The sequence below is a fragment of the Pseudorasbora parva genome, chromosome 16 (assembly GCF_024679245.1).
Source record: "Pseudorasbora parva isolate DD20220531a chromosome 16, ASM2467924v1, whole genome shotgun sequence".
NCBI classification, from domain to species: Eukaryota; Metazoa; Chordata; class Actinopteri; order Cypriniformes; family Gobionidae; genus Pseudorasbora; species Pseudorasbora parva.
This window is the reverse complement of record NC_090187.1, coordinates 638,798-648,797: the sequence shown is the minus strand read 5'-3', so window position 1 is coordinate 648,797 and position 10,000 is coordinate 638,798. Positions and strand designations below refer to the sequence as shown.

The 10,000-nt window shown below is 46.7% G+C and overlaps 1 protein-coding gene across 1 annotated transcript in view; it reads right to left on the bottom strand.

Moving 5' to 3' along the window:
• Window positions 1–10,000, bottom strand: part of LOC137043281 (reelin-like) — a 176,033-nt gene that overhangs the window by 114,780 nt on the left and 51,253 nt on the right. Inside the window, exon 3 of the mRNA XM_067419486.1 lies at window positions 2,908–3,043. Within this exon, the coding sequence (XP_067275587.1) occupies window positions 2,908–3,043 (136 nt within the window). The remainder of the gene's footprint in view (window positions 1–2,907; window positions 3,044–10,000) is intronic.

Here is a 10,000-nt window from a genome sequence, read left to right as displayed (position 1 = left end):
AGATGGTCTCATCACAAACAGCCAGGACTCAATTAATCGTAATAACAGAAATGCCTAAACACTCAGAAGCAGCGCGGCTTTTTCCCATCATGGCTTCATGACAGGGTTATGAATGACTGAACATTCGGCCTTGAATGCTCAGAAAGGCCCGACATAAACGCTCAAAGTGACAAACGGGACAGGCGGTTCCTGCACTGATCCTCTGCTGACCCGCTGCTGTCAACCCTCGGCCTCGCGCCGCAGATTTGTGAGAAAGCTTGTGAAGTGCGGAGTGCTGAAAAACGTCTTTAAACGAGTGTCTGCTCTCAAGGGTTTCTCTCCGACAGAACGGCAGCATTATTGACATTGTAGACGATCTGAGGCGCTGTCGCCATCTGTGTTCTCTGAGCCTATAGTTCACAGCAAACAACGTCTCTGCTGTTAATACCGACTGTCAGCTGGCAATCCACATATTTAGAAGAAAAAGTTATATCGGTGCTACGTATTTTGAGCCCCCAAAAGGTTGCACTGCAAAAAAAATGCTTTTCTTACTTAGTATTTTTGTCTTGTTTCTAGTCCAAACATCTAAAAATTCTTAAAACAAGAAGTATTTACTAGACAATGAGATCATCAGGGCGGGCTTTAGCCGATGACGGACAGATGATCAACAGAAACTGACCAATGAAATCATCAGGGCGGGCTTTAGCCGATGACGGACAGATGATCAACAGTAACTGACCAATGAGATCATCAGGGCGGGCTTTAGCCGATGACGGACAGATGACCAACAGAAACTGACCAATGAGATCATCAGGGCGGGCTTTAGCCTATGACGGACAGATGATCAACAGAAACTGACCAATGAGATCATCAGGGCGGGCTTTAGCCTATGACGGACAGATGATCAACAGTAACTGACCAATGAGATCATCAGGGCGGGCTTTAGCCGATGACGGACAGATGACCAACAGAAACTGACCAATGAGATCATCAGGGCGGGCTTTAGCCTATGACGGACAGATGATCAACAGAAACTGACCAATGAGATCATCAGGGCGGGCTTTAGCCTATGACGGACAGATGATAAACAGAAACTGACCAATGAGATAATCAGGGCGGGCTTTAGCCGATGACGGACAGATGATCGACAGAAACTGACCAATGAGATCATCAGGGCGGGCTTTAGCCGATGACGGACAGATGATCGACAGTACCGTAATCATCTCGTCATCAAAGGGGCTTGGATTATATTTGTTCGAATTTAAACGGAGAGCTTGTTTGTATCTGCATCACCTTCACTATTTCTCTCTGTAATGGTGATCATGTTGGGTAAGTGTATCAGTCAATTCTTAAATTTTTTTACAACACCGGCAAAGATTGTTCATTCCAGCGCGTGCCGACAGGTTTGCAAAGTTTTTACAACAAAACCCGCCAACTACTAGCCCTAAACAATAGCTTCTGGGGGGTTCTCCGGAAAAAAATGGCGTTTGGGGGGTAAAATGTGTGTTATTTTGGCAAGATTGCTGCTAAAATTCACACTCATGGGTCTATATATCACACAATAGTCGCTTATACCCGCGGACATGGAAAACAACCCACGGAAAAAAATGCGGACTTGGCAACACAGTGCAGTTGAGCTCTGTTGACATTTGACAATGCGTCACTCCGCTGCTCTGATTGGCTGTCGGTCTGTCCAATCAACGTCTTTCCTGGTTGGGTTGAAATGCCCCATAATCACAGCCCAATGAGCATCAGACTCATATTCTGACTAGAGCTGAGGATGACCACGGCAGGCGAAGAAAATCACGTGTTTGTGAAAGACTGTTTCCAGATCAGATTCAGAGCGATGATCAAACACAGATAGAGTAGATCGAGTCCATCAACACCCCTAATGCTTCAGTCCTGGAGCTCGTCCTGGGTCTACATCTCATTCACTAATATAGGCAGGTTTGATTCATATGCTGTTTATTGATGATGATCTCATTATTTTTCATATCCATATGATTACATGCAATCGCTCGTTTCACTGCGTCTTACTTGCGTGTGTTTTGATCAGGAGATTCAGTTCTCTCATTCAGAAGATGTGCAATAGCGCCCCCTAGCGTCCCACAGTGAAAACACGGAAACCCGGAAAATTCCGTTATTGGCCTGGAAGCGTTTTCTCACAAATAAACCCCCACAAATAAAACCCCTTTTGGCGGGTAAAGAGTTAATGTAAGAATTATTAGATATTTAGACTAGAAACAAGACAAAAATACTAAATAAGAAATGCATTTTTTGCGTGCCAAAAGGGTTCTTTCTTGTCATTATAGAACCTTTTTAGTATAAAAGGTTCTTTGGAATATACTCAACTATACTTGGCTTTTCTTACTCAGTATTTCTGTCTTGTTTCTAGTCCAATTATCGAAACATTCTTAAAACAAGAAGTATTTACTAGACAAGCTAAAGCAATTGTCTTGTTTTGGGGAAAAATAACTCAAAATGAAGAGAGTTTTTGCTTAAAATAAGATAAATAATCTGCCAATGGGGTTTGAGAAAAATAATCTTGTGTTCTGTTTGAATTAAGATTATTTTTCTCACCCCATTGTTTCGATGTTTGGACTAGAAACAAGACAAAAATACTGAATAAGAAGAGCATTTTTTGCAGTGCAGTCCTGACTGCTGCGCTCAGAATGGAATCAGTGGTGATGTTTGGAGCGTTTGATGAGGTCTTTTTGTCTGCTTTGCATTTCTGAGCAGCAAGGACTGGCCCTTCTGTTGATCTGAAACTGAGGCATGTTTGGAAAGCTTCACATGTTTTATGCAGACACAGCGAGGTGACCCTTTCAGGACTCACTCACTCGTGAAGAATCTGCCTCATGTCAGATGTGTTCCAGAGATTTCCTCATGCCTGAAATAGAGCCATGAGGTTTTGATTTTGGGACTCACATGAAGTTGACGCAGCCTGTTCCGGGTGGAGGAGCGATCCAGATGAAACTCAGGCTGGTGGAGGGCAGGTGACTGACGTGAGACGCCACCACACTGCACACGAACTGAGTCCCGAACTGTCTGTCTGACATCACGCCTGAGAAACACACACACACACACACCTGAGATGTTGGCTCATCCTTATTGAGATAAAACATCAGCCAGACTTTATATTAGGTGGCCTTAAGTACTTATATGTACTAACATCAAAATGTACTTACTGTGTTCAAATTGTAATGCAAAAACACATTAGCTGATATTGAGGTGAAATACGGGTAGAGTTAGGCACAGGTGTGGTGGTGTGTGTAAGTTTAAGGGTAGAGTTAGGGACAGGTGTGGTGGTGTGTGTGAGTTTAAGGGTAGAGTTAGGGACAGGTGTGGTGGTGTGTGTGAGTTTAAGGGCAGAGTTAGGGACAGGTGTGGTGGTGTGTGTGAGTTTAAGGGTAGAGTTAGGCACAGGTGTGGTGGTGTGTGTGAGTTTAAGGGTAGAGTTAGGGTCAGGTGTGGTGGTGTGTGTGAGTTTAAGGGTAGAGTTAGGGTCAGGTGTGGTGGTGTGTGTGAGTTTAAGGGTAGAGTTAGGGACAGGTGTGGTGGTGTGTGTGAGTTTAAGGGTAGAGTTAGGGACAGGTGTGGTGGTGTGTGTGAGTTTAAGGGCAGAGTTAGGGACAGGTGTGGTGGTGTGTGTGAGTTTAAGGGTAGAGTTAGGCACAGGTGTGGTGGTGTGTGTGAGTTTAAGGGTAGAGTTAGGGTCAGGTGTGGTGGTGTGTGTGAGTTTAAGGGTAGAGTTAGGGTCAGGTGTGGTGGTGTGTGTGAGTTTAAGGGTAGAGTTAGGGACAGGTGTGGTGGTGTGTGTGAGTTTAAGGGCAGAGTTAGGGACAGGTGTGGTGGTGTGTGTGAGTTTAAGGGTAGAGTTAGGCACAGGTGTGGTGGTGTGTGTGAGTTTAAGGGTAGAGTTAGGCACAGGTGTGGTGGTGTGTGTGAGTTTAAGGGTAGAGTTAGGCACAGGTGTGGTGGTGTGTGTGAGTTTAAGGGTAGAGTTAGACACAGGTGTGGTGGTGTGTGTGAGTTTAAGGGTAGAGTTAGGCACAGGTGTGGTGGTGTGTGTGAGTTTAAGGGTAGAGTTAGACACAGGTGTGGTGGTGTGTGTGAGTTTAAGGGCAGAGTTAGACACAGGTGTGGTGGTGTGTGTGAGTTTAAGGGTAGAGTTAGACACAGGTGTGGTGGTGTGTGTGAGTTTAAGGGTAGAGTTAGACACAGGTGTGGTGGTGTGTGTGAGTTTAAGGGCAGAGTTAGGCACAGGTGTGGTGGTGTGTGTGAGTTTAAGGGTAGAGTTAGACACAGGTGTGGTGGTGTGTGTGAGTTTAAGGGTAGAGTTAGACACAGGTGTGGTGGTGTGTGTGAGTTTAAGGGCAGAGTTAGGGACAGGTGTGGTGGTGTGTGTGAGTTTAAGGGTAGAGTTAGGCACAGGTGTGGTGGTGTGTGTGAGTTTAAGGGTAGAGTTAGGCACAGGTGTGGTGGTGTGTGTGAGTTTAAGGGTAGAGTTAGGCACAGGTGTGGTGGTGTGTGTGAGTTTAAGGGTAGAGTTAGACACAGGTGTGGTGGTGTGTGTGAGTTTAAGGGTAGAGTTAGGCACAGGTGTGGTGGTGTGTGTGAGTTTAAGGGTAGAGTTAGACACAGGTGTGGTGGTGTGTGAGAGTTTAAGGGTAGAGTTAGGGTCAGGTGTGGTGGTGTGTGTGAGTTTAAGGGTAGAGTTAGGCACAGGTGTGGTGGTGTGTGTGAGTTTAAGGGTAGAGTTAGGCACAGGTGTGGTGGTGTGTGTGAGTTTAAGGGTAGAGTTAGGCACAGGTGTGGTGGTGTGTGTGAGTTTAAGGGTAGAGTTAGACACAGGTGTGGTGGTGTGTGTGAGTTTAAGGGTAGAGTTAGGCACAGGTGTGGTGGTGTGTGTGAGTTTAAGGGTAGAGTTAGGCACAGGTGTGGTGGTGTGTGTGAGTTTAAGGGTAGAGTTAGGCACAGGTGTGGTGGTGTGTGTGAGTTTAAGGGTAGAGTTAGGCACAGGTGTGGTGGTGTGTGTGAGTTTAAGGGTAGAGTTAGTTACAGGTGTGGTGGTGTGTGTGAGTTTAAGGGTAGAGTTAGGGTCAGGTGTGGTGGTGTGTGAGAGTTTAAGGGTAGAGTTAGGGTCAGGTGTGGTGGTGTGTGTGAGTTTAAGGGTAGAGTTAGGGTCAGGTGTGGTGGTGTGTGAGAGTTTAAGGGTAGAGTTAGGGTCAGGTGTGGTGGTGTGTGAGAGTTTAAGGGTAGAGTTAGGCACAGGTGTGGTGGTGTGTGTGAGTTTAAGGGTAGAGTTAGTTACAGGTGTGGTGGTGTGTGTGAGTTTAAGGGTAGAGTTAGGCACAGGTGTGGTGGTGTGTGTGAGTTTAAGGGTAGAGTTAGGGTCAGGTGTGGTGGTGTGTGAGAGTTTAAGGGTAGAGTTAGGCACAGGTGTGGTGGTGTGTGTGAGTTTAAGGGTAGAGTTAGGGACAGGTGTGGTGGTGTGTGAGTTTAAGGGTAGAGTTAGGGTCAGGTGTGGTGGTGTGTGTGAGTTTAAGGGTAGAGTTAGGGACAGGTGTGGTGTGTGTGTGAGTTTAAGGGTAGAGTTAGGCACAGGTGTGGTGGTGTGTGTGAGTTTAAGGGTAGAGTTAGGGAAAGGTGTGGTGTGTGTGTGAGTTTAAGGGTAGAGTTAGGCACAGGTGTGGTGGTGTGTGTGAGTTTAAGGGTAGAGTTAGGGACAGGTGTGGTGGTGTGTGTGAGTTTAAGGGTAGAGTTAGGGTCAGGTGTGGTGGTGTGTGAGAGTTTAAGGGTAGAGTTAGGCACAGGTGTGGTGGTGTGTGAGAGTTTAAGGGTAGAGTTAGGCACAGGTGTGGTGGTGTGTGTGAGTTTAAGGGTAGAGTTAGGGTCAGGTGTGGTGGTGTGTGTGAGTTTAAGGGTAGAGTTAGGCACAGGTGTGGTGGTGTGTGTGAGTTTAAGGGTAGAGTTAGGCACAGGTGTGGTGGTGTGTGTGAGTTTAAGGGTAGAGTTAGGGACAGGTGTGGTGGTGTGTGTGAGTTTAAGGGTAGAGTTAGGGACATGTGTGGTGGTTTGTGTGAGTTTAAGGGTAGAGTTAGGCACAGGTGTGGTGGTGTGTGTGAGTTTAAGGGTAGAGTTAGGGACAGGTGTGGTGGTGTGTGTGAGTTTAAGGGTAGAGTTAGGGTCAGGTGTGGTGGTGTGTGTGAGTTTAAGGGTAGAGTTAGGCACAGGTGTGGTGGTGTGTGTGAGTTTAAGGGTAGAGTTAGGGACAGGTGTGGTGGTGTGTGAGAGTTTAAGGGTAGAGTTAGGGACAGGTGTGGTGGTGTGTGTGAGTTTAAGGGTAGAGTTAGGGACATGTGTGGTGGTGTGTGTGAGTTTAAGGGTAGAGTTAGGGACAGGTGTGGTGGTGTGTGTGAGTTTAAGGGTAGAGTTAGGGACATGTGTGGTGGTGTGTGTGAGTTTAAGGGTAGAGTTAGGCACAGGTGTGGTGGTGTGTGTGAGTTTAAGGTAGAGTTAGGGACAGGTGTGGTGGTGTGTGTGAGTTAAAGGGTAGAGTTAGGGTCAGGTGTGGTTGTGTGTGAGAGTTTAAGGGTAGAGTTAGGCACAGGTGTGGTGGTGTGTGTGAGTTAAAGGGTAGAGTTAGGGTCAGGTGTGGTGGTGTGTGAGAGTTTAATGGTAGAGTTAGGCACAGGTGTGGTGGTGTGTGTGAGTTTAAGGGTAGAGTTAGGCACAGGTGTGGTGGTGTGTGTGAGGTTAAGGGTAGAGTTAGGGTCAGGTGTGGTGGTGTGTGTGAGTTTAAGGGTAGAGTTAGGCACAGGTGTGGTGGTGTGTGTGAGTTAAAGGGTAGAGTTAGGGTCAGGTGTGGTGGTGTGTGAGAGTTTAAGGGTAGAGTTAGGCACAGGTGTGGTGGTGTGTGTGAGTTAAAGGGTAGAGTTAGGGTCAGGTGTGGTGGTGTGTGAGAGTTTAAGGGTAGAGTTAGGCACAGGTGTGGTGGTGTGTGTGAGTTAAAGGGTAGAGTTAGGCACAGGTGTGGTGGTGTGTGAGAGTTTAAGGGTAGAGTTAGGCACAGGTGTGGTGGTGTGTGTGAGTTTAAGGTAGAGTTAGGGACAGGTGTGGTGGTGTGTGTGAGTTAAAGGGTAGAGTTAGGGTCAGGTGTGGTTGTGTGTGAGAGTTTAAGGGTAGAGTTAGGCACAGGTGTGGTGGTGTGTGTGAGTTAAAGGGTAGAGTTAGGGTCAGGTGTGGTGGTGTGTGAGAGTTTAATGGTAGAGTTAGGCACAGGTGTGGTGGTGTGTGAGAGTTTAAGGGTAGAGTTAGGGTCAGGTGTGGTGGTGTGTGAGAGTTTAAGGGTAGAGTTAGGCACAGGTGTGGTGGTGTGTGTGAGTTTAAGGGTAGAGTTAGTTACAGGTGTGGTGGTGTGTGTGAGTTTAAGGGTAGAGTTAGGCACAGGTGTGGTGGTGTGTGTGAGTTTAAGGGTAGAGTTAGGGTCAGGTGTGGTGGTGTGTGAGAGTTTAAGGGTAGAGTTAGGCACAGGTGTGGTGGTGTGTGAGTTTAAGGGTAGAGTTAGGGTCAGGTGTGGTGGTGTGTGTGAGTTTAAGGGTAGAGTTAGGGACAGGTGTGGTGTGTGTGTGAGTTTAAGGGTAGAGTTAGGCACAGGTGTGGTGGTGTGTGTGAGTTTAAGGGTAGAGTTAGGGACAGGTGTGGTGTGTGTGTGAGTTTAAGGGTAGAGTTAGGCACAGGTGTGGTGGTGTGTGTGAGTTTAAGGGTAGAGTTAGGGACAGGTGTGGTGGTGTGTGTGAGTTTAAGGGTAGAGTTAGGGTCAGGTGTGGTGGTGTGTGAGAGTTTAAGGGTAGAGTTAGGCACAGGTGTGGTGGTGTGTGAGAGTTTAAGGGTAGAGTTAGGCACAGGTGTGGTGGTGTGTGTGAGTTTAAGGGTAGAGTTAGGGTCAGGTGTGGTGGTGTGTGTGAGTTTAAGGGTAGAGTTAGGCACAGGTGTGGTGGTGTGTGTGAGTTTAAGGGTAGAGTTAGGCACAGGTGTGGTGGTGTGTGTGAGTTTAAGGGTAGAGTTAGGGACAGGTGTGGTGGTGTGTGTGAGTTTAAGGGTAGAGTTAGGGACATGTGTGGTGGTTTGTGTGAGTTTAAGGGTAGAGTTAGGCACAGGTGTGGTGGTGTGTGTGAGTTTAAGGGTAGAGTTAGGGACAGGTGTGGTGGTGTGTGTGAGTTTAAGGGTAGAGTTAGGGTCAGGTGTGGTGGTGTGTGTGAGTTTAAGGGTAGAGTTAGGCACAGGTGTGGTGGTGTGTGTGAGTTTAAGGGTAGAGTTAGGGACAGGTGTGGTGGTGTGTGAGAGTTTAAGGGTAGAGTTAGGGACAGGTGTGGTGGTGTGTGTGAGTTTAAGGGTAGAGTTAGGGACATGTGTGGTGGTGTGTGTGAGTTTAAGGGTAGAGTTAGGGACAGGTGTGGTGGTGTGTGTGAGTTTAAGGGTAGAGTTAGGGACATGTGTGGTGGTGTGTGTGAGTTTAAGGGTAGAGTTAGGCACAGGTGTGGTGGTGTGTGTGAGTTTAAGGTAGAGTTAGGGACAGGTGTGGTGGTGTGTGTGAGTTAAAGGGTAGAGTTAGGGTCAGGTGTGGTTGTGTGTGAGAGTTTAAGGGTAGAGTTAGGCACAGGTGTGGTGGTGTGTGTGAGTTAAAGGGTAGAGTTAGGGTCAGGTGTGGTGGTGTGTGAGAGTTTAATGGTAGAGTTAGGCACAGGTGTGGTGGTGTGTGAGAGTTTAAGGGTAGAGTTAGGCACAGGTGTGGTGGTGTGTGTGAGTTAAAGGGTAGAGTTAGGGTCAGGTGTGGTGGTGTGTGAGAGTTTAAGGGTAGAGTTAGGCACAGGTGTGGTGGTGTGTGTGAGTTAAAGGGTAGAGTTAGGCACAGGTGTGGTGGTGTGTGAGAGTTTAAGGGTAGAGTTAGGCACAGGTGTGGTGGTGTGTGTGAGTTTAAGGTAGAGTTAGGGACAGGTGTGGTAGTGTGTGTGAGTTAAAGGGTAGAGTTAGGGTCAGGTGTGGTTGTGTGTGAGAGTTTAAGGGTAGAGTTAGGCACAGGTGTGGTGGTGTGTGTGAGTTAAAGGGTAGAGTTAGGGTCAGGTGTGGTGGTGTGTGAGAGTTTAATGGTAGAGTTAGGCACAGGTGTGGTGGTGTGTGAGAGTTTAAGGGTAGAGTTAGGCACAGGTGTGGTGGTGTGTGAGAGTTTAAGGGTAGAGTTAGGCACAGGTGTGGTGGTGTGTGTGAGTTTAAGGGTAGGGTTAGGGACAGGTGTGGTGGTGTGTGAGAGTTTAAGGGTAGAGTTAGGGTCAGGTGTGGTGGTGTGTGAGAGTTTAAGGGTAGAGTTAGGCACAGGTGTGGTGGTTAAAATGTAAGTACAATGTAAAAACATGTATGTACACAATAAGTGCATTGTATCAAATGATTAATTACAATGTTACTACACAGTAGTTAAGGCCGCCTAATATAAAGTCGGTCCAAACATCAATTTTATCAATGCAATATGATGTGGTTTTCATGCTTGAGTGTTCAAAAACACATTATAATTGTTTCAGCTGCCAATGCTCACATGCATAAAGCAGCTCATTGTGAATGTGAAACAAATGCATAAATCCTGCCAAGCTGTTTCTTTTTTGAGCATTCAGTCCAAAATGTGACACACACACACACACATACTCATTCACTGCTATAGGAGGAGATACACACACACACTCAGTCATTCACTGCTATAGGAGGACACACACACACACACACACACACACACACACACACACACACACACACATCCGCTGCTATAGAACAGAAGAATTGGCTAAACCCGTTAGATTATTAAAATCAACAGCATGTCTGCTTGACCCGATACCGACTAGGCCATTAAAGAGACGCTTCCAGAGGTCACAGATCCTCTTTTTAATATCATTAATTCTTCTTTGTCATAAGGATACATATCAAAAACGTTTAAGTTGGCTATAATTAACTACTTGGTTAAAAAAAAATG